Source organism: Rattus norvegicus, chromosome 19 (genome assembly GCF_021556685.1).
Source record: "Rattus norvegicus strain SHRSP/BbbUtx chromosome 19, alternate assembly SHRSP_T2T, whole genome shotgun sequence".
Taxonomy (NCBI): Eukaryota; Metazoa; Chordata; class Mammalia; order Rodentia; family Muridae; genus Rattus; species Rattus norvegicus.
This window is the reverse complement of record NC_141552.1, coordinates 65,105,085-65,129,776: the sequence shown is the minus strand read 5'-3', so window position 1 is coordinate 65,129,776 and position 24,692 is coordinate 65,105,085. Positions and strand designations below refer to the sequence as shown.

General features: G+C 50.6%; 1 protein-coding gene across 1 annotated transcript in view; it reads left to right on the top strand.

Annotated features, from left to right (window-relative positions):
- Positions 1-3,089: 3,089 nt before the first annotated feature.
- Ca5a (carbonic anhydrase 5A) overlaps positions 3,090-24,692 on the top strand; it is a 29,812-nt gene continuing 8,209 nt past the window's right edge. The window contains exons 1-3 of the mRNA NM_019293.3: positions 3,090-3,280; positions 9,535-9,732; positions 22,132-22,250. Coding sequence (NP_062166.1) covers positions 3,142-3,280; positions 9,535-9,732; positions 22,132-22,250 — 456 coding nt within the window. The 5' untranslated portion in view covers positions 3,090-3,141. The remainder of the gene's footprint in view (positions 3,281-9,534; positions 9,733-22,131; positions 22,251-24,692) is intronic.

The window sequence follows — 24,692 nt, the reverse complement described above, 5'->3', positions numbered from 1 at the left end:
TGCCGCCACACTTCAGTTAGGCTCAGATTTTAAAAATCTGTGGTTGTGAGACTTCTGAACATGAATGCCTGACCACAGGGAAGAGAGTAATGGTAACCTTGTTCACAGCATGTGTTCCCAGCATGTCACCCTAACATCCTTGTAATGCTTTGTATATGCTTGACCCAGGGAGTGGCACTCTTAGGAGGTGTGGCCTCCTTGGAGTGGGTGTGGCCTCCTTGGAGTGGGTGTGTCACTGGGGGTATGGGCTTAAGACCCTCATCCTAGCTGCCTAGAAGTCAGTCTTCCACTTGCAGCCTTCAGATAAGATGTAGAACTCTCAGCTCCTCCTGCACCATGGCTGCCTAGACTCTGCCATGTTCCTGCCTTGATGATAATGGACTGAACCTCTGAACCTGTAAGCCAGCCCCAATTAAATGTTGTCCTTAGAAGAGTTGCCTTGGTCATGGTGTCTGTTCACAGCAGTAAGACCCTAACTAAGACCTCCTTACCTCCCTTTCATGGACAGCTAGGATGACAAGAGAGGCCTGGAGTGGAAGCTAGTGCCGAGAATCGGACAGAAGGGAGATGGGAGAGGTCCTGACACTGAGACCGAGGAGGAAGAGGGGTGGTAAAGACCATGAGGACTTGGGCAGAGACACAGTTCCTTGTCATGAATGGATCCTGGCCTCCACTCAGGTTGTGGTGACAGTCCCCCAACAACCTCTCTTTGCAACTGGTACACCAAGGCCTTTCTTAGGTAGCCACCTCCCCCTCATCTACTTCACACGGGATAACGTCACTGGAGGATCTCCCCCAGCAACAGCAGGGTGGGCCGTTGGCATGCTCAATCATGACTTTAAAGTTGGCTTACTGAGGAGTCTGCCTGACTTCTTAAACAACCCTTTCCACTGACCTCTGACCTCCTAGACTAGAAGAATTCCACAATGTCTGAGACTATCTATCAGGCCTGGGTCTTTAGAAATTAGTAGTGTCCACTTCCTGAGTCCTGGAAACTTTCCCCTTAACCCACTCAGCACCAAGCTTCCCTGCAAAGAGGACCTCCAGCTAGCACCTTCCAGGCAGCCACGGGAGGTGCTATCTTGGAAGTGAGGGTACCACACCACAGACCAGCACAACTGGCACCACAAGGAACAGAGATGAGCATAGACCAGGAGCCTGTGCAGAGTGCACTCACCTGGCCTTGTGAGCCACAATTGCTCCCACCATGACCTTTCAGCATATCTCCTTAGGCAGCAATGACAGTCACCCACAAACTCCCATGGACCCCTTCTTTCCGCCAACCCCTCCACCCCCACTGTAGCAAGTTGAGAGGTTGGGTGACTGGCCTTTCTGTGTTACCCAGGCGTTCACTGTGCTCCTTATGTGTGTCCCAGAACGTGAATAGCAGCATGGTGACTGCATGGACCTGAATACTTCCTGCTGGGCCACACAGCTGCACTTCCTTTCCAGTTCCACCTCAGTATCGGTTTTGTTTTTTGTTTTTTGTTTTTTTGTTTTGTTTTGTTTTGTTTTGTTTTGTTTTGTTTGTGGGACCGGGCCGCTTGCCAGCTAGGCACACTCCCGACACAGGCCACCACTCTGAGATGCAGGTTTAACAGACATTCAAATGCCATAGTGTTGGGGCTATCAGGGAAACGGGAAACAAGAAGCCAGCTTAAAGAAATAAAAGGAATTTATCTGTGCCAGCAAACTGACCCACCTGGTAAAGAGGATTGCTTGATGACCTGGGACACGCCTGTTGGAAGAGAGAACTGATTCCCCCCCAAGTTGTCCTCTGCCCTCAACATGTGTCTGCATACACATGCACAAAATGAATAAGATGTTATTTAGACTTTTTTTTTTTTTGGTTCTTTTTTTCGGAGCTGGGGACCGAACCCAGGGCCTTGTGCTTCCTAGGCAAGCGCTCTACCACTGAGCTAAATCCCCAACCCCTAGACTTTTTTATTCCTATTGGAAAATGAATGTATTGGTTATATAACTGAATGCAAATAAAAAGAATCCAGACTGCAATGCATGGGGGTGCACGCCCTTAATTCCTGCACTTGGAAGGCAGAGGCAGAAGATCTCTGTGAGTTCAAGGCCAACCTGATCTATAGAGCAAGTTCCAGAAAAGCCAGGGCTACACAGTGAAACCCTTTCTCAATCAATCAATCAATCAGTTAATCAATAGATGGCAAAAATTAAAAACAACACAAAATATGAAGCACAATTCCTTCCTTTCCTATTCTTGCCTCTCTGTTTCTGTCTCTTTCTGTCTCTCTCTGTCTCTCTCTCTGGGGCCCACAGCCCATTTGCGCTTCATCCCAGCCATCTGTCTATGTAGACATAAGGCCTGGCATCTGTGACATCAGACCCTTTCACCCTCCCACAGACTCTAATCTTAAGCCAACAGCCATGATAGAAGACCTTACACATACGCCTTCCCATCCCATGGGCTCCCTTGGAAAAGGGCATTGAAGGATGGCTGGCTGCTCTAGCCAGAATGGGGCTCCCTGGGGCTGACACAAAAATCTAAATGTCACAGCCAGGGTCACCAAACAGATGTTGTTGTCTCTTCATGCACGAAAAGGACACTGGTGGTATTGGTGGCAAACCTCTGGGCAGGACCCAGGGCATCCCTACCTCAGGGGAATATATTGGAATCAAGTTGGATGTAGGCTGGGGAGATGGGTCCAAGGGATCTCCAACTGCCCTCAGCCATCGGGACACCCAGTCACAGCCCCACTCAGCCAGGGCAGTGTGACTCCACTCCTCCTTATGCTCTTGAACCTTCCCTCTTCTGACCTCTTCTGTGCCTGCCCTACATCCCCAACACGGGGTCAATACCACAGGGGACAGGGACTTCGCCCTCACCCACCCTTCACATCCTTTTCTGCTGCTCTTGGGGGACCCATGTCAAGTTTAACTCTCTGGTAGGCTTGCTCAGCTGTTTACCAGACCAAAGTGGCAACCGGAGTGGCCTGTTCCCAGCCAAGGCCACTGGTCCCCAGTCACCACTCGTGAGCTGGGACAGGCAAGAGTTGATATTTAACCACTAGGTTCAGAGGTTTTAATGAGTTCCTCAAAAAGACAGAGATGCACCAGATTCCGAGGTGGCCCTGACCAAAACAAGGGCAGACAGTGGGCCACCACCCCGCCATGCTCAGAGCCAAGATGCTCGGGAGAGGCCCCTACAAGCCCTTAGCCATCCTCAGGCACATGGGACCTCTCTGTGCCACAAGGCCACAGCACTGGCGCTTCCAGCATTCCTACGCAGAGAAACACAGCAACTGTGCCCGTAAGTAGATTCTCAGACTGTCCCAGGTGGATTTAATGCTGGCGGCGCAGTCTTAGAGGCGGCTTTAAGAGGCAACATGGTCCAGAGCATGGCTTCTATTCTGATTTGTACAGTGTCTCTGGCATCTGATGACCCCGCGTGAGTCATCAGGTTCTTGGGTAAAAGGGAGGGAGGGGTACTGCAAATGGCTAGTACAATGCTCGAAACCTCTAACTGGTCCTAAGACGCTCCCGGACATTCCAATTGCCCAAACTGAAGATTTTGGGCTTCAGCATTTGAAGGGCCCCGAGCCCTTCCTGTAGACAACAGGTGAAGAGATGAGAGCTTGAGTAGATGCCCTGCCTCCTTACACCTCCATTTCCTCATCCCCAAGGTGGGCAAGATGGATGCTGCCTGCAGCATTGGGGGAGAAGGCAGTGAGGAAAGCCTGGTGCACGCAGGCCCCACTGTCCAGCCCAGGGTGGTCCCCAGCCTCACAGCTCTGTCTGCAAAGCCTGGGACAGCCCGAGAAGCTGCCAGGCTTCCAAACCTGTTCCCATCAGGAGCCAGGCCTGAAGAATTACAAATAACGTGGAGGGCAAGTGGGCAAGCAGCTCTTGCAGCCCTGGCAGCCTGGTCCCTGAGTGCCCAAAGCCCAGAGACTAGACTGGCAGAGGAGAGGCTCACAACCCCAAGGCCTGAGAGCCGAGGGCCTGCCACCCTGGGTTTTCTGGCTTCAGGATCTCAGGTCCAAGGCTTGTGGCTCTGAGCTTTAAGCCCAGCACTTGGCATCTGCTGTAGTCCTTGGTTCTGAACAGTCCTGAGCAGCAGCAGCAGCAGCGAGCACTTGCTAGTGTTACTGTTCCGGAATGCACCTAGGGTTAGGGATCTTCAGTCCACGACAGGGCCACGGCAGCTATAGTTGTCCAGCCCACACTGGCTGAAGTTCGGCCCTTAAGGTTTGGCAGCTCCCTGGTGACTGAGATTGGCAGCCTCTCACCTTCTGTCTTCACAAGGTCCAATGTCACCACTGCTTTGCTCCCAACCCGGTCACTTGGGAACTCTTCGGCCGTCCTCCCAAGGCTGCTATGGGCACTCCGATCAATACTGCTGCCTCCTGCCTCTCTCTCTCTCTCTCTCTCTCTCTCTCTCTCTCTCTCTCTCTCTCTCACACACACACACACACACATACACACACACACACACACACACACACACCTCTTACCTGCTCAGTCAAAAGACTGAGAGAAGTCTTCCACATCCCCACCCTACTGGCTGACACTGTATCTCTGTGTAGCGCTGGCTGTCCTGGGATTTGCTACTTGCCTGGTAGCCTTGAACTCAGAGATCCACCTGCCTCTGCCCTCAAAGTGCTGGGATTAAAGGAGCGTGCCACCAGGCCCCTCACGAGGAACCTTTGTTTTTTCTTTTTTTTTTTTTTTTTTTTTTTTTTTTTTGGTTCTTTTTTTTTCGGAGCTGGGGACCGAACCCCGGGCCTTGCGCTTCCTAGGTAAGCGCTCTACCACTGAGCTAAATCCCCAGCCCCGGAACCTTTGTTTTTTAAATTGGACCTGGTGTTGCAAAATGAGAGGACAGAACCGGGAGGTATCAGTGTCTGCCAGCTGACTCCAAAAGGACACTAGTTACACAGCCAGAGGTGGGTGGGACAAGGCTCTGGACCAATTATAGCACAGCTCTGCGTGCAAATGAAGGACAGGACGCTACTATCACAGGCCATTCTGCTGGGCCACCGGGGTGTTCCCCCTCTGGCCTGGGCCTACACAGTTCCAGGGACAACTGAAATTCACCAAGGCTAATCTTACAATCCCCAGTGCTGGGGAGGCAGAGACAAGCAGATCCTCGGGGCTCAGTGGCCAACAAACCTTAAATAATCAGTGAGTTCCAAACCAATGAGAGATCCTGTCTCAGAGAGAGAGAGAGAGAGAGGGAGAGAGAGAGGGAGAGGAAGGAAGGAAGGAAGGAAGGAAGGAAGGAAGGAAGAAAGAAAGAAAGAAAGAAAGAAAGAAAGGCAGACAGGAAGGAAGGAAGGTAGGAAGGAAGGAAGGAAGGAAGGAAAGAAGGAAAGAAGAAAGGAAGAAAAGAAAGGGGCTGGAGAGATGGCTCAGTGGTTAAGAGCACCGACTGCAGGGTTGGGGATTTAGCTCAGCGGTAGAGCACTTGCCCAGCAAGCGCAAGGCCCTGGGTTTGGTCCCCAGCTCCGAAAAAAAAAGAAAAGAAAAAAAAAAGAAAAGAAAAAAGAGCACCGACTGCTCTTCCAGAGGTCCTGAGTTCAATTCCCAGCAACCACATGGTGGCTCACAACCATCTGTAATGGGATCTGATGACCTCTTCTGGTGTCTGAAGACAGCTACAGTCTATATATAATAAATAAATAAATCTTTGAAAGAAAGAAAGAAAGTGACTGGCACCTGGGAAATGACCCCCAAGATTGTCTTCCGCTCTCCACAAACATCCAGGCAGGCAGACAACTCTACACAAAGGTTTAACTCCCGGGAGAGCCAACTAGCAATCATTGTCAGCTCCTGGAAGTCTTTGGGGTTGGTTTGGTTGAGACACGGTCTCACTATGTATCAGGGAATTCTCAGTTTGGCCTGAGACTCTGTGTGGAGCCGGCTGGCCTTAAATCCCGAGATGCACCTATCTGTCTCCAAAGTGCTGGGGCAAAGGCTCTTACGCACAGACCTTTTTTTTTTTTAAGATTTATTTATTTATTATATAAGTATACTATAGTACTATAGCTGTCTTCAGACACACCGGAAGAGGGCATCGGATCCCATTACAGATGGTTGTGAGCTACCATGTGGTTGCTGGGATTTGAACTCAGGACCTCTGGAAGAGCAGTCAGTGCTCTTAACCGCTGAGCCATCTCTCCAGCCCATGCACAGACCTTTTAAAAGGTTCTTCAGGCTCACAAGTCCTTGGGTCTTGGCTCACTCAGGTGGGGCAGGGCCGAATCCCAGCTGGGGGTGGGCGGCCCACTTCTGTGCAGTGCATTTCTCATACACCCCAACACCCTCATCCCAGCCCACTCCCATCCCTGCTGGGATGTCACTTTCTCACAGAAAGCCACCCCTGCTCAACCAAAAGAGGCAGAGGCAGGAAGATCTCTGTGAGCTCCAAGTCAGCCTGGTCTACATAGTAAGTTCCAGGACACCCTGGGCTATGTAGAAAGAAAGGCCTGTTGTCTCAAAACAAAACAAAATACAACTAAATAAAATGTTCCTGTTTATATTATATCCACCGATATCTCAAATGGAAGCAACTCGCCAGGGGCCACATCCCATGACCAAGGGTTGGGGACGACCCTTCCTCAGAGGGTTGAGGAGAAGGAGCAGGTGTCTGCTGATTGGTCACCAGGCTCAGAGAGCAGAAGCTCATAAAGCAAGGGGTCCTTTTAGGTCTTTACTCTTGTCGCCATGCTAGTTCTGGGGCAGCGGTTCTGATCTACCGTAGGTTCATGCCATCTGCGCACGGGCCACAGTTGGTCCACTGGGGACCCACACAGCCTTGTTAAATGATTAGAGAGAGAAAGTCTGTCTTTAATATTTACTTATTTATCTTATGTATGTGAATTCATTGTTGCTATTTTCAGACAATACTAGAAGAGGGCATCTGGTCCCATTACAGATGGCTGTGGGCCACCATGTGGTTGCTGGGAATTGAACTCAGGACCGCTGGAAGAGTAGTCGGTGCTCTTAACCGCTGAGCCATCTCTCCAGCCCCCGAGAAAGTCTGTCTTATTCGCATTATTCCCACCAGAAAAGTAAACCAACTTAACCATAACAACCATGAGGAGAAGGAGGAGGGTGGTGATGGTGATTATGAGGATGGTGACATGTTTTTTGAGACCGGGTCTCACTCTGTTGGCCAGGCTGGCCCCAAACACATAGAGATATCTACTTGGCTCTGCCTCCCAGTGTTGGAATTAAAGGCAAGCTCCAGCATGCAGGGCCACAAGGCCAACTTTACCTAGCTAGAGCTCTACCTTGCTGGGCAAGGTGGTCACAGGAGGCCAGTGTGAGCCATTGCTTGAGACTCATTGTGTATCCACATGGCATTGGCACTTTGCATGCATAGCCTCTCCCCCTCCCCCATTAGGTGGCAGATGTTGTGCTCAATTCAGATGTTTCCCTTTTGGTGGTCTCACTTACACAGCTCGGCAAATGGGTCCTAAATTATCTACACCTTGGGTTCTCTCACACCTTGGGTTTCTGAGGCAGGGAAACGAGAGATGCCAGAGTGAAAGAGAGCCTCTGGTAGGGCCTTTGGATGCTCAAGCATTTGGTTTAAATGCAGCCTTCTGCAGTTGTGTTAAACACCCATCACCCCCTCCCCGCCCGTGGGAAGATCAAATGCATGGTTTGTAGCATGTAAACCTCTTGAGCCTCTCTTACCCCAGATGTAGTCAGGGTCTGTGCTGGCTCCAAGGCCCTCTTAATAGAGCACAGATAATTCAGGCTTAGTGACTCACAGTCTTTACCCCAGCACTCAGGAGGCAGAGGCAAGGGGACGTCTGTGAGTTCCAGCCTGTCTGGTCTATGTAGAGAGCTCCAAGACAGCCAGGGCTGCATAGAAAGATTTCTTTTTCTCAGAAAATAAGGGCTGGAGAGATGACTCAGTGGTTAAGAGCACTGACTGCTTTTCCAGAGGTCCTGAGTTCAAATCCCAGCAACCACATGGTGGGTCACAACCATCGGTGATGAGATCTGGTGCCCTCTTCTGGTGTGTCTGGAGACAGATACAGTGTACTTATAAAATAAAATAACAGGTCAATGAAGATTCCGAGGGGTGTCATTTTGGATTAGAGTGGCAGGAAGGGACACACAGGCAAAGCCCTGGTGGCCGCAACATTCCAGTCTGCTGGAGTTGTTACACATAACAAAAAGGGTTACACATGGGCAGAAGCAGCCTGAAGAGCTCTTTGGGCCCAGCTTGGGAGGCAGATTTAAGCATCATCCCAAGGTGGGGGTGGCGGGGACGGGTCACATCTTTGCTGGACTGTGAGACAGGCACAAGAACCAGAGCACATTCCACATCTGTCACCCATGGGGCTGTCACCAACCAACTTGTTGGGATACTTCCACTCCACTCAAACAGATAGTTTGAGCAGGCACAAGGAGGCTGGCAGCCCCAGGCCCTTAAGTGCCAAGGTCTACACACTAGGCTGATTGTCCCAGACGCTTACAGCTCCAAGCCATGACAGCCACTGGATGGTGGCTGTGGGTACTCAAGTTGGGGGTTAATTGCTCTGGAACTTCATCACCAGCATCCTGGGGTGTGGCAGCCGCTCTAATCCTACAGCATCTCATCATGCTACAGCTCCTGGGTGGGTCTCAATGACCTGGGACCTTTGTTTCTTATAGCTACCAGCATTACAGTTCTGGGACTCCGGAGGTCCGAATCATCAACCCCTGAAGTATGGTACCTTCCTGGAACTCTTTTTTTTTTTTCTTTTTTAAAAGATTTATTCATTTATTATATATGAGTACACTGTAGCTGTCTTCAGATACACCAGAAGAGGGCATCGGATCTCTTTACAGATGGTTGTGAGCCACCATGTGGTTGCTGGGAATTGAACTCATGACTTCTGGAAGAGCAGTCGGGTGCTCTTAACCACTGAGCCATCTCTCCAGCCCTTCCTGGAACTCTTTAAGCAACTGGAGCGCACAATCTCTTATCTCTGCTCCACCAACCCAGCTTCCCACTGCTTCTGACCCTAGCTGCTCTCTGGAACTTCTCAGGCCCCTCTTGTCCCCACAGCAGCTATTGGGACAGCATTCCTATCACCGAATTGAGTGAGAGAGCTCCTTCCTTCTCCCTACCAGTCACGCTCTAGACCAGTGGTTCTCAACCCATGGGTCACACCCCCCTTGGGGGGATCAAACAACCCTTTGATAAGGGTCGAGTATCAAATATTTACCTTATGATTCACAATAGTAGCAAAATTACAGTTATGAAGTAGCAATGAAACTAATTTTATGGCTGGAGGTCACCACAACGTGAGGGACTGTATTAAAGGGTCACGGCATAGGAAGGCTGAGAACCACTGTGCTAGACAAGGTGCACACAGAAGTGGAGGTCACATAGGCACAGACTAGGTGAATGAGCCAAGAGCTGACACACAGTTCAGAGTTGATTAGCAGAAGGTCCCTGGGTCCCTACTGGGTTTGTTTCTCAGAGCTGGGTCCTCGGGGTCTCTATGGCTTCACACCTGCCCTACTGGCCCTTCAGTCTTGACCCCTCTCTGTCTCCAGGGCACCCTCTCTGGACTGGCCCAGTGTCCTCACCGGGAGGCACCCAGCAGTCTCCCATTAATATCCAGTGGACGGATAGTGTCTATGACCCGAAGCTGGCACCGCTCAGGGTCTCCTATGATGCTGCGTCCTGCAGATACCTCTGGAACACTGGTTACTTCTTCCAGGTGGAGTTTGACGATTCCTGTGAGGAGTCAGGTGAGCGTGGGTTGGGATCACAGCGGTCAACATTTGAATCTGAAATGTTCCTGTAGGCTGGAGCACTTAAATACCTAGTCCCCACGGATGTTTCTGCTTATTGCGGTTAGGAGATAGGGCCTCTCCGGAGGAAGTGGGTAACCTGGTAAGTGTTGGGCCATATATTATCCCCAAATCCCCCTACTCCCTCCTACCCGTGTGTGTGTGTGTGTGTGTGTGTGTGTGTGTGTGTGTGTGTGTGTGTAGGTGTGCCTGTGCATACAGAGGCCAGAGATCAACTTCATGTGTCATCCTCAGGAACCCTCCACTGTTGGCCTAGATTTTTCAAAACCTTCTTTTAATAAGGGTTCTTAAATGTTTCAACCTCGCTTCTAGCCCACACCCACCAGAGGTAGCAGAAAGGAAAGGTTAATAAAGCACAGAAGGAGGCAGACCTGTTTACAAACAGTTCTTTGGAGCGAATCTAATCTGTGTCGTCAGGATATCAGCAGTTCAGTTCACAGGATTCAGCGGCAACACTCAATCCACTTGCAAACACCATTCACGAATCCGCAACGGCAGGTTGACCCGGGAGAAACCGAGAGGCTTTGCTGTAGGCTGTTTAGGAGTAGTTCCTTCCTGCGATTCCAATCTCCATTTGGCAGGCCAGTTCAGTAGCGTCAGGATAACAAACACAAATCAGCAGCGGTGGCAAGATCCAGCAGAAACAGCCAGGCCTCCACCAAATCAACAAATCAGCAAATCAGAAGATGCCCTCTGCCGTGCCTCTCTCAACAAAATGAAGACCAGTGAAGATGAAGACACGAGACCAGTGAAGCATCGCAGAGCACGCTGTCACACCATCCGTTGAGTCCTATTTATACCCCCCTCCAAACATCATATGTCCACCATGGGTCCTGTCTCAGCCAAACACCATGAGTCTGTGTTAGCAAAACTCCACGTGAGTCTGCTGACACATCTAGAAACTTCCATTTCACTCTGCCAATTGGCCCATCCACAGAAGCGGCAAGGAGCCACCAGAAAACCACCAGAAGTTTTTTGATGCTCTCTGTGAACTCTCGACAAACCATGACCAGCAAAGAATGGTAAGGTGAACCACTACCATCCAGCGTCGTCCACTGTCAGGGGGTCATACTTATATTCCTTCAGAACATCATGCGTCCATTCGCATGTCTGCATTAGCAAAACACCCTTTCACCTGGGTGCCCCAGCAAAACATCATTTGACTTAACTGACTTTCCAAAGAACCCCAAAAGTTTCCACTTCATTCCACCTTGATGTTTGAAGGACAGGATCTTGCATTGGCCTGAGACTCACCCAAGAGGCGAGGCTGGCAGTCCAGCAAGCCTCAGCTCCAGCCTACCTCCTCCTTTTGCCTCTCTAGAACTGGGATTGCATGCACCAACAGCATACCTTGCTTTTCATGTGAGTTCTGAGGATTAGGTCCTCAGACTTGTGTGGATGAGCCATCTCCCCAGACCTGAGTCCCTTCTCCTCTGTGCTCCTGCCAGCTCAGAGCTGCTCTGCTATCCCAGAGCTCCCCTGCCAGCTCAGAGCTGCTCTGCCACCCTTCCCTGACACCATGCACTGTACCCTCTGAAAATTGCCAGCCAAAGTTAACCCAGAACAAATCTCTTTTTTTTTTTTTTGTCTTTTTTTTTTCGGAGCTGGGGACCGAACCCAGGGCCTTGCGCTTGCTAGGCAAGCGCTCTAACCACTGAGCTAAATCCCCAACCCCAACCCAGAGCAAATCTTAAGTTGCTTCTGTGAGGTACTGGGTCTCGAGAATCTACCAGCAACACAGCTGCCATTCTTGTCTTCCATGACGTCACAGACTCAACGAGGAAGGGGAGCCTGAGCCGGGCTGGGACATGGGGCTCACTAGACGGGTGTGTGTGTGTGTGTGTGTGTGTGTGTGTGTGTGTGTGTCTGGTGTGTGACCAGCAGTCACCTGAGTTCTGAGGATGAAATCAGGGATAGAGTAGGACCTTTCCCATCCTGGGACAGAAGGAAAAACAGACCAGTGAAGGCTGGTGACGGTTGACAGGGGGATTTCTCAGGCTGGGCAGGGGCATAAGAGTCACATCCTGCAGGCTTACTACTCTCCTGGGTGTAGTTGCAAGCTGTTCCAGGGCGGAGTCTTGGGTGGTGGAGCTGGAAGATAATTCTCAGCCATTCTGAGGACTAGGACTGGCTGGTGGCATCTACCACACTCTACTGCTCCCCTTCCTCTCCATCTCGCACCCCTGATTTCACTCTTCACACACACACATCCCCCCATCCCTAACCTACCACCACTGCTGCCCACCCCCACCTCACCCACTCCCACCCCTAAGACACAAAGGTCTGCAGTAGCCAAGACTAGCCTCACCTCTTGATCTTGACCTCTTGGTCCTCCTGCCTCTACCTCCCCACCTCTACCTCCCCAGCGCTAAAGTTACTGGATGTTCTAGGCCTTTGCTCTCAGGCTCTTTTTTCTGGGAGCTGTTTGTCCTGTCAGTTCAGACTTCCTTTGGTTGCTCACTGCAGAAACCACAGCTGTTTTAAGCACAGAAGAGGGAACTTAGTTGGTGTCAATCAGGGAAAGCCCAGACACGGCAGGGTCCAGAGTGAGTGACAAATGACTCCCTGGGTGGATTTCCTAGAGGTAACAAAAATGAGTGGCCTCGGTTGAGCACCACCTCCCAAAAGAGCACCAGGAGAAGAGAGTTCTGTCAATAGTCCTGGCGACTGCACCGTGTCCCACTGCTGGTGGCCAAGCAGGCATGAGCCAAGCACAGTGGTTCCCATCAGTGTGTAGCCAACCTAAGGGTGACCCTGACTCGAAGCAAAATGTGCGCCTGAGAGGGGAAAGTATCCTCCCACAGGACCTCAGGGCATGGCTCCCAGAAGTGTGACCGGGGAGAGAGAGCCAGCAGCTAGGGATCCTCACTCTCTTAACACCGGTGACCTTGGCTCATCTGTAACTTGATGGCTCCAAGGTCCATGGCCTTGCACTGTGGGCAGGCAGCAGCCTTCCAGTGTGACCTCAGCCTGATCCCACCCCTGGCGTCACCACCTTCCCCATCTGGATCAAAAGGATGCTCCCCACCCTGCACAGATGGAAAGAGTCATCTGAGTGTCTTCCACCCCATAAACTAACAGCGTTTCCCTGGCTTACAACCACCCAGGCCAATCTGCTTTTACTGCATCCATCCCGCGGCTTCCCTCCTTGCCTGGCTCTCTTTCTACATTTTTCTGTCCCCTCCATTCACCTCCATTGGAAATCAGGAACAGAGGGTGGAAAACGCCAGGGAGGGGGTGGAGGGCAAGATGCCACAAAAAAAAGTTTCCAGCCAGAATGAGGAAATGAATCTTCCATTTAAAAAAAAATAAAGAAAAGAAAAACTGGATGAAGAAGAAAGAACGGGGGTATCTAAAGTGAGCAGGAGGCACGGGGATGTGGAGGTGATTTTGTGAAAAGTGTGACTATTTGGGTCTCAGTTTGGCCAAGTGAGTGGCAGCAACTGTAGTCACATACCAGCAGGAGGCACCAGACAGTTGCTCTGGAAGTCAGAGAAGGCAGAGGAACTCTTCCAGGAGATAGGGATGCTGTCTCTTGTAGATTGTCAGGGGGAATGAATTTCAGAGGCAGATACTACTCTGAAGGCCATTGATCCAAAGGCCTTCTGGAGCCGGGGGTGGGGGGGTGGGGGTGGGGGTGGGGAGCACTGCTGTGCCCCACGTGAGCCAGGTCACCATGTAAACTTCACATCTGCAGGTGGTTCATCTTCTTTCCTAGGGATAGGGATGGGGTGTGTGTGTGTGTGTGTGTGTGTGTGTGTGTGTGTGTGTGTGTGTGTGTGCAATAGAGTATGTTTCCTGTTGCTCTACTCATGGGCGGTGTGAGATCAGCCAGCCCTGTGTCAGCCTCCTTTGTTACTGAAGTTGCAAGCTGGTTCTGAGCAGAAATGAAAGGAGACAGTGAAAATGAGGGTCCCCGAACCCTGCCAAAGGATTAAGCATTCCGTATAGGACCTCTTTTTCCCCTGCCATGGTCACAGCCAAGTGTTGGCTGCATGTTCTTTGCGATGCCCTCCACTAGAGGGACCGCCAAGAAGCAGGAAGCAGACGCTAGCCCAGACTCTGGGTGGGCTTTCTCTGACCCTATTCAATCAGTACAAGCAACCCTGTAACAGTGATGCACACAGAGCCGGGACGCTAAAGTTACTCTGTAACAGTCCTGCCCTGTAACAGTCCTGCCCGGGACGCTAAAGTTACTCTGTAACAGTCCTGGACGGAAAGAAGGCAATCTGAATGGGATCCTTCAGCTCTCAGACTAGGGAAACTACTGACAACAAAGAATTACATTTTCCCCCAGAAATTCCACACAGGAAGGGAAAGCCTGAATCCTGATGTCAGCCAGGGGATGACCACCCCCGTTCTCCCTCCTCAGGCACCTTGCAGAGAGATGAGCTGAGACAGTAAAAGGGTTACTGCTGGGTAGGACCTCACATTGATTAGGTCTGCTTAGTTATACATACCCTTTGCTCTGTATTTAAACCCAAATCTTGTCAGGACACAGAGATGGACTTGAGGTGGTTGTTGGCAACATTGAGAACGTTTCCTTTCTCTGTATTATCTGTGAAAATATCTTTTAAGTGGGTTATTCGGGAGGAGGGGCTGAGCCTAGTTTGCTGGGAGCTGTCAGGGTCCCCAGGCTTTGCCTGAAAAACTTCTAGTAACATTTCCACTGTCCACCTTGGCCTCTGATCCTTTCAGTGACAACTGATAATTGTCACCAAAGCCAAGAGATCCCAGAGGAGCTTTATTCTTGAGAGCCCAAGTCCAGGCTGCTGCTGTTGGCCACCATAGGCCTGGCTCCCAGAGTCCAGGGTTTAGAGCTGTCAGATTTCACTTCTATCCATCAGGGTTGTAGGTCAGAGAAAGAGCCTGCTGACAGAATAAACCAAGAGAAGGCACCCAGGCAAATGGAGGCTCCCACCTGGACAGGTGACCTGGAGATGGGGCAAGGTCTCCTTCCTTGTTCCTCTGGTCTCCACGAAGACGTCTCTCATCAGGTCCAAGCTCCAAAATAGTCTTAGCTAGTGGGGTGCCTGCCAGGACATCTCCATTACAGAGAGGCTCCAGGGATCCCTGAGCCTGACCAGGAAGGAGGATATAGATTGGTGAGTTCAAGATGTTTCATAAAGCCAAGGAGAGAGAGGTGCTCAGAAGGGCCCTTCTAGCAGATGCTGGCTCCTTCCTTCCTTCCTTCCTTCCTTCCTTCCTTCCTTCCTTCCTTCCTTCGTTCTTTCCTTTTTTCTTTGTTTCCTTTTTGGTCTTTTGACTGGGACTTACTATGAAACCAACTGGGGGGGGGTTGGGGATTTAGCTCAGTGGTAGAGCACTCGCCTAGCAAGCACAAGGCCCTGGGTTCGGTCCCCAGCTCCGAAAAAAAAGAAAAAAGAAAAAAGAAAAAAAGAAAGAAAGAAACCAACTGGGAGTCACTTTGAGACTCAAAACTCAAAATATCCTCTGCCTTAATCTCCTGAGAACTGGGCTTGCAGTGTGTCTGCCACCAGGCCTGGCTCCTGATGCATGCTTTTCTGAAGATGTGTCTGCCAGTGTCTTTACAGAAAGGTCCTACCCTGGGGTCCTACCCTGGGAGAAGCAGTGTCTTTTTCACGTGCTGTGTTGGTTCCAAAGATGGGGGGGGGACCTCGAACCCAAATCATCATGGCCAAATTAATTAACACATGCTGTTAATTAAAGGAAGGTTTGGGTTTTTTGTTTTTAGTTCCTGTATACAGGCTGCCTCCCCCCTAAGGCAGAGTTTGAGATGTCAGTGTTGGATGAGAGGAAGACAAGTCTTTTATAGCTCAGAGGTAGGAGCTACAGGGTTACAGAAGAAGAATATAACAGGCAGTTTAAACAAGGCTATCCATTGCAGCAGGTAGTCGTAACAATGTAATCCTAGGGGCCATATAACAAAGGTAGGGCTGCAAGATGGTTATAAATAACTTTTTTTTTTTTTTGGTTCTTTTTTTCGGAGCTGGGGACCGAACCCAGGGCCTTGCGCTTCCTAGGTAAGCGCTCTACCACTGAGCTAAATCCCCAGCCCCATAAACAACTTTTTAAATCATAGACATAGTTTCCATCCCTGGAGTGGGCATCCCAGGATCACTGTCGCTAAGGCTACAGATGGGACATAGCCCAATCCTCGGAAAACAGAGGTTTAATCATAAACAGGCACGAACCTAGTTTGTCTTTACCATAAAATGGCTTTGCAGCCTAAAATGGAGACAGGCTGGATCTTCAGCTGTCACCTTGATTCTAACATTCTCAGTCGCCCCAATGACAGCGACTATCAGTACAGTAAGTGGCTGTGGTGTGCTGAGCCCTCTGAGGCAACAAGGAGCTCACATTTGCTCTTTGCTCCTGTGAGACGGATGTCATTTCCCTTCTACAAATGTCATCTATACCATACAGAGAAAAGTGCAAAGCCACACTCTGCGGAGGCCAGGGCTGATCTCATCGTGGCCTGGTGTTCAAGTCTACCTTCTATGGATGGGGCTTGTGGTGTCCTTTGATCACTGCCAAAAGCTGTTGACCAGCTGTGACTTGTCCTCACCTAGACAGCACTGGGCACAGGGCAGCCCTTTGGCCTTGGACTTCACAGGTTGGCAACTGGTTCCATTTTGGGGCGACACCTGAACTCACAAGCCTCTGCAAGATCCTGGTGTTTGTTGTTCCAACTAACAAGGGTTTCCCACGCCTCTGTTGTGCTAATTTTAAGCCCTAAAGCAGCTGCTGTTCCTTGCCAACGGCCTGCTCTGTCCAGGGGAGAGCCCAGAATTACAAGTAGGTGACTATTCAGAGGAACTGTTGTAACAGAGGGGTCATCTCAGTGAGCCCTTGGCCTCGAATGTTAATAGTTATTTTACTAGGAGACTATGACTCTGGCTGATGTAACCACACTATTTTATCTCCCTTATCTCAGATGTACCTGTGCTCAGAGAATGCAGAGTGGCGGATGGTCAGGCCTCAGAGGACAAACCTTGCACTTGGAAGTCTTGGTGCGGGTGGGGCTGGCAAGCAAAAGGTTCTCTTTCCCTGCAGCCTTTTAGAAATTAGTCATTGTATTATCATTACAAAGAACTGGTTACCCATTACTTTATCTGGTTCGGTAGACTTTATCTCAGGTCCCTTTCTCAAAGGAAAGTAACAGGGCGTGGCTTTGAACTCTGGGACCAAAGTCAGTGGCTTAAGTGTTCAACAGGAACAGGGGGGGTTTGGGGGTCAACCAGTCACCTGGAACCCCTGCTGTAGGTAATGCCTCACTTTCTGTGTGCTGGTTAATGTTGTATCATTCTGACATAACCCAGAGTCCTTTTAGAAGAGAGAGTCTCAGTTGAGAAGATGCCTTCACCATTTTGGTCCAGGATCAGATTGGTCTAGACTGATGATGTGGAGGGCCCCGCCCATTGTGGGTGTGACCAAACCCCGGGGCCTGTGGTCCTGGGTTCTATAAGAAAGCAGGCTGAGCAAACCACATGGAACTCTGCACCAGCTCTGGCTTCCGGTTCCTGCCCTGACTCCCCTCAGTGATGGATTAGGATGTGGAAGTGAACCCTTTCCTCTCTGAGTGGTTTATGATCATGGTGTTCATCACAGCAACATCGACCCTAAGTAAGACACTCTGTGTCCTCCTCTCAAGTTTGGGCTTCTAGCACCTTTTCTATGAGGTCATCCCTTGGGGAACACCCAGTTCCCTACTCAGTGTCCAGCACATAGCTTATCAGCTAGTTGCCCTGTGGTATACGCTGAGTCTACACCTCACGCTGACAGCTACACCAGTTGAAGACCAGACAACAGAATGTGGGGACATGGAGATTTGGCCTGTGTCATTTGCTCTCAGCTATCTTACCTCAAGCACACATTCAACAGCCATTGTCCTGTTTCCTTGGAAGGCTTCCTACACACTGGTCAGTCTATCTCCCATGGGACACAATCCTTACTGGGACTCTATGGGACTCTATTGACTAAGGAAACCAAAGCTGGAAGAAACGAAGCACTAGGCCAGGATTTTGCCTACAGAAGGGTTCCAGTGTACCTGCAGATCCACCCCTGAGCATGGAGATCCATCCTTGAGACTGCAGATATACCCCCGTGCCTGCACATACACCCCTGAGCCTGCAGGTCCACCCCTGAGCCAGCAAACCCAGACCTGACAGCAGAAGGAGCCATGAAAGATGCCTTTCCAGTCCTTAAATAAGCACACACTTGCTGCTTTGTTGTGGCTGCCTCTGCTGTCAAGGCTAATCTTGGAAACACTGTCATGGTGAGAATTTTCTGTTCCAACTTGAAAGAACTCAGGACCACTCCTCCATATGTGCGAATTCTTAGATGGTGAGGCTGTATGATGTGTACAGTGCCCTGGGCTCAAAAAGGCCTCATGCTCCGAGTCCCCAATTCCTGGCCTCTCTTCCCAACATCACTTCCCCAGAGCCTCTGCGATCCAGTGCAAGTTTCATGGTTACCTTACCTTGCTGGGAAGCAATTAGACTCCACCTGCCTTCCCACTGAGCTGCCTGGGCAGGCCAGCAAGTACTAGCCCCTCAAATATCTTTTTGTTTGTGTGTTTGTTTGTTTTTCCAGAATTCAAAATGTAGACTAGGCTCATTTGAACTCATAGAGATAGATCTCCATGCCTCCGCCTCCAGAGTGCTAGGAGTAAATGTGTGCACGACCACTCCTGGCCTCCCCTTATTTTTATTGGGTGTACTGAAGCCTTTGGAGTTGTTGTTGCTGTTGTTTGGTTTGGTTTTGTGAGCGATGCCTCTGGCGGTAGGAGAGAAGAGTCATCCCTTCCTGTCCCAGATGGGTCCCCAGACCCCTGCAGCCCTGGCTGTCCCTCATGAGGTTGACGTGTTTCGTGTTTCGCTGAGGCAGATGGGGGACTCCATTTATCAGAGTGCAGAACCAGCGCCTGGCCCCAGTTTGACCACAGTGGCCTTTAGACTTTATTCGTCAAAGGACCACGACTGGAGCTGCCCACTTTGCACCCCAAAGAGAACCAAACAGAATCCTGGGATGCAAACTCTACCGCGGGTTTGCCTCAGCCTGGACCCTTCTCATCTGCAGACCTCAGTTCCCAGTGTGTGAGTGGCACCCACTGATCACATGGTCTTCACTGTGTTTGTGGATTGGTTCTTGATCGATCCATAAAGATGCCAACAGCCAATGGCTGAGCGTGGGGCGGAACACTTAAAATTGTGCAGGTAGGACCCAGAGAGGAAGGGTAGAAGAATGCCATGCAGGAACAGCAGGAAATCAAGCCAACCAGCCATGTGAGACTCGGGGTAAGCGGTCACTAGCCACTTCCCCGACTCGGCCTACCGTAGCAGGGAAAGTTTAGGAGTGCCCAGCCTTTGAGGTAGCCAGGCATTTTAAAAGCAAGCTAATGTGTGTTCATTCAAGGATGTAGCTCCTAGACAGGTGCACACATGTGATTCGCCGGGAGCCAAAGGGGCACAGCAAAAACCAGCGCTACCTGTGGATTAAGAATCCCATCTAGAGGGCTGGAGAGATGGCTCAGTGGTTAGAGCACTGACTGCTCTTCCAGAGGTCCTGAGTTCAATTCCAAGCAACCACATGGTGGCTCACAACCATCTGTAATGAGATCTGGTGCCCTCTTCTGGCCTGCAGAATGCTGTACATAAAATAAATAAATCTTAAAAAAAAAAAAAAAATCCCTTCTAGAAAAAAAGAATTTCATCTATAATTTAGCATCGAGCGTGTGTATACATTATGCACGTGTGTGACCATGTGGAGGCCCAAGGACAACTTCAAATCAGATGTTGTTCCTCAGGAGCCATCTCCTTTGTGTTTTGAAACAGGTTCCCTCGTGGCCCTAGGGCTCACTAATGAGTCTAGGCCGGCTGGACAGTGAGTTCAACGAATCCCCCGTGTCCATCCCCCAGCACTGGGGTGACAGGGCCACACCACCAAACGTGGGTGCTGGGGGCTAAGCTCAGGCCTTGTCTGTTTGTCATTTTCAAGACATGGTTTCATTATGGAGCCCTGGCTGGCCAGGAACTTGCTCTGTAGACTAGGCTGGCCTCAAACTCACAGAGATCCTCCTGCCTCTGCCTCCCAGGTGCTGAAATTAAAGACTTGCACCACTACACTGGCTCAGACTCAGATATTAATGTTTATAAGGCAAGCACTTTACTGACTGAAGCATCTCGTTATTTCTTGGCCTCCACCTGCGCATTTTCTTATTTTATTATATACGTGTGTGTGTGTGTGTGTGTGTGTGTGTGTTTTGCCTGCACATGGATCTATGCACATCTTGTGTGCCTGGTGGCTACAGAGGCAGAAGAGGGTATCCGATCCCTGAAAGTGGATTTATTACATGGTTGTGAGCTGCCATGTGTGTTCTGGGCATTGAGCTCCTGTCTCCCAGGAGAGCAGCCAGTGTTCTTTTTTTTTTTTTTTTAAAGATATATTTATTTATTTTATGTATATGAGTACACTGTATCTTCAGAGATACCAGAAGAGGGCACCAAATCTCACTACAGATGGTTGTGAACCACCATGTGGTTGCTGGGAATTGAACTCAGGACCTCTGGGAGAGCAGTCAGTGCTCTTAACCACTGAGCCATCTCTCCAGCCCACAGCCAGTGTTCTTTTTTTTTTTTTTTTTTTCTTTTTCTTTTTTTCGGAGCTGGGGACTGAACCCAGGGCCTTGCGCTTGCTAGGCAAGAGCTCTACCATTGAGGTAAATCCCCAACCCCCGCAGCCAGTGTTCTTAACTGCTGAGCCAACCCCCTAGCCTCTCATCTAAAGTTAGGTGACAGCTTGAGGTTTTAAGACTGATGCTCCAGAACCACCATAAGGAAATGGTTGTTTATAAGGAGATGGTACGACTGTACCAGCCTAGCGCCTGTCCAGACCGTGGCCCAAGACTAGCTCTGTCTCCAGTGTGCAGTGTATTGTCAATGCCCAGAACACACATGGCAGCTCACAACCATGTAATAAATCCACTTTCCAGGGATCTGATACCCTCTTCTGCCTCTGTAGACACCAGGCACACAAGATGTGCATAGGTCCATGTGCAGGCAAAACACACACACCTGTTGCACACTGTTTTCATAGGGAAAAGGAAGCACACCCCATTAGCTGGTGGCAGTCAGCACTCAGTAGCATCTTTCACGCCACATGGCGCAAGGCCCATTTGCAGCTTTTACTCTCAATTTGACATGGCCTAGAGTCCCCTAAGAAGGAAGTCTGATAGAAGGGTTGCTCAGATTCAATTGGCCTGTGGGCCTGTCCGAGGGGGATTGTCTTTGATGGTTAACTGATGTAGGAGGGCCCAGCCCACTGTGGGCAACACCATTCCCTAGGCAGATGGCCCTGGGCTAAGCTAGCTAATCAGGAGCCTGAGAGAAAGGTGCTGGGAGCAGAATTCCTCCATGATTTCTGCTTCCAGTTCCTCTTTGAATTCCTGCCCTGAGTCCCTTGGGTGATGGCCTGTGACCTAGAAGTTAAGGCACATAAACCTTTTCCTTTCCTAAGTTGCTTTTGGTTAAAGTGTTTATCACAGAAACAGAAAGAAAGCGACAACACTTTGATACACAAGGCTAAGTGTCCCAGCATGTCTGTTGTATGCAAGGAGGCATCTCTAGCTGTGGACCAGGCTTCCCAGCTCTCCCCTGATCCCAGGCTTGCCTGGCCATCCCGGGAGCACCTGGTGCTGCTTTCTATGAAGGCTGAAGTGTCCAGCAGGCTTTGATGGAAATGTGTCAGCTACAGGTGGAAGTGTGGTTAGCCACATGGGGGCTCCCAGCACTACCCTGGACTGTTGAACTTGTCTCTGTTCAGGATGCACAGATGACCAGGTGTGAGGAACACACCTGTAATGCTGGAACTCAGGAGGTGGAGGCAAGGGGGTCGGAAGTTCAAAGCCATCCTTGGCTGCAAATGGAATTCAGTGCCAGTCTGAGCCCCATGAGACCCTGTCTCAGAAGAAAAGAAACCCTTTGGAAATCCTTGTAGGATTAGCACACCTCTCAGAAGTCATCCTGGGCCTGTGTAGTCACATGTAGGCACTTAAGGTTCTTACCGCCATCTAGTGGCTGTGCTAGGACTTGGCCTTCATCTATCCTAAAGCTTACTGTGAACCTGTTGTGGCAGGCACCACTCTAGGACTGAGGTGACCAAGCACTGGCCAGGACACCTTTCACAGACCTCCCTGTGTTTTGCAGCACAGCAATCCCTTGGAGATAGAAGGCTGCCCCCAACACACACACACACACACACACACACACACACACACACACACACACACACACAGAGGCAGGCAGTGCTGGGCCCACACAGTCCAGGTACATGTGTCCCTTCTCTTGTTTGCAGGGATCAGTGGTGGGCCTCTGGGAAACCACTACAGGCTGAAGCAGTTTCACTTCCACTGGGGAGCAACAGATGAATGGGGCTCTGAGCACATGGTGGACGGCCATGCCTACCCGGCTGAGGTTCGTAAATGCCGTGAGACAACCCACGATTGGGTGCTTTCAATCCCAGGCCTACCATAGGCTGACCAGCCTTCACCCCCCCTCCCACACACACACTTACCAAGTGCCCGGAACTGGAGGATTTCTGGGGACCTGGGACTCCTCCGGAGCCCATTAGAACAGTAAGAGCAGCTGCACCCACTTACTTGACTGCCTTGTACAGTGAGGTAGTAGGGGGTGCCTCTGAGGGCCCATGTTGAGGCATTCCTTCCCCCTGAGGTACCAGCCATATGGTGGGTATAGTATGGAATAGAGTTTATTTAGAGGAGGAAGTAGAGACAGAGAAAGGCAGATAGATGGGTTGGGGGTGGTGGTGGCCATGAACATGTGGAGAGAGAGGGGAGATAGGAATGGGGAGAGAAGGGACAGAGAGGGTGACCCTCTTTATTGTGAGTCAGGCATATCTGGCTGTTGCCAGGTATCTTAGTCAGGGTTTCTTTTTCTTTTCTTTTCTTTTTTTTTTTTTTTTTTTTTGTTCTTTTTTTCGGAGCTGGGGACCGAACCCAGGGCCTTGCGCTTCCTAGGTAAGCGCTCTACCACTGAGCTAAATCCCCAGCCCCTTAGTCAGGGTTTCTATTCCTGCACAGACATCATGACCAAGAAGCAAGTTGGGGAGGAAAGGGTTTATTCAGCTTACACTTCCACATGGCTGTTCATCACCAAAGGGAGTCAGGACAGGAACTCAAGCAGGTCAGGAAGCAGGAGCTGAGGCAGAGGCCATGGAGGGATGTTACTTACTTGCTTCCCCTGGCTTGCTCAGCTTGCTCTCTTATAGAACCCAGGAGTACCAGCCCAGGGACGGCACCACCCACAATGGGCTGGGTTCTACCCACTTGATCACTAGTTGTTAAAAATGCCTTACAACTGGGTCTCATGGAGGCATTTCCTCAAGGGAGGCTCCTTTTTCTGTGATAACTCCAGCTTGTGTCAAAGTGACACACAAAACCAGCCAGTACACCAGGTAACCTTGGGGCGGAGCCTTGAAGGAATGCTAACATAGGTCACCGCCGAAAATTAATCAAACCAGCTGAGGCTCTGCAGTTGGGTCAGGAAACAGGCGATGCCCGGAGACCTCCCAGCACTGGACCAACGGCATTTCCCAACATCAAGATAAATGGAGAGCCCATGTGGTGATAAACCATGGGCTTTCTCCCTCAGCTCTCGAATTGCCAAATTGCCCTATTTACCTTGTCCATCCACCCCCTCCTCTGTAGGTGCTGCCTCTGCTGCCCCTCCCATTTCTGCCCACTCCTCCTCCCACCCCTCTGCCTTCCATCCCCAATCTGGGTGTACACTCAACATTTTGCCTCTTATCTCATCATCTTCTGGTTGGAGACGTGAACCCGAGTCTAGTCAAAGCCACAGGATGGATGGAGCCGAGCGGTGGTTGGGGTTCATTCCGAACTGGCAAGTGTGGCCACTAGAGGGCGCAGGCGTCTCTCCTCATCTAGTGGCAATCAACGCTTCCTCCCAGTTCTTGTGAGCAGACATGTCTACTGAGGAAGGCCTCTATGGTAGCTATCAACTTGAGAATCTTGGACTCTGTCCACCCTCCCTGGTTCATGCCTAGACATTTCCGTGTGACCCTGTGGAGATGAGGAGGGAAGAGGGAGGGCAGGTGGGTACAAATGAAGTCCAGGGGTCTACAGATAAGACTTCAGCCAAGAGGCCGGCCAATGCAAATGAGGGCTCCGACCCTGAGACCCGGAGCTGCTTTCTGGGGGGGGGGGTCTCAGGTAGACAGAATGAGTCTACCCAGCTGCTCTCAGAGGCCATGGCCAGGCACATCCTGGGAGTGAGGACCCAGAGCAGAGCCCTGGATGGCAACAAGCAGAGCTTGCTGACCATGATGCCAAGGGTTTGCTGGCCGTTGTCCCTGAGGACTCATGGCTAGGCACAGTTGAGAATGCTCTTGTGCTTAGAGGAAACGTTGCGTGCCCCCTGCCGAATCCAAGCGGATCCAGAACTCCCTCTGACAAAGCCATCATATCTGCACCGAACTCTCACACACCCAGCACACTTCCGGGATAGCCATCCTCAGCTCTAGGTCACTGACATGCTGTGAGCACAAGTGAATACCTGTTGCTATTTGTTTCAGTTCAAGAAAAACACAGATGTAACATTTTTATTCCAAATAGATACAAAATCCATCCGTGGGAAGGTACCACTGGACACATACCCAGACTTCCCACGTTCGGAGCACTACAATTCCCAGGCAGGGTAGCGCCACCCCCCACCCCCTACCCCCCACCCCCCACCCCCCACAGCTGCCTCCCTGCTGCCTCATGCAAGACTCTGCTCCATTCCCTCCCGTTGTGAATTCCCACAGAGCCTTTTGAGGTCCACAACCACACATCCAGGAAATAGAAGGATTACAAAATAAAGACAGGGCAGAGTCCAGGG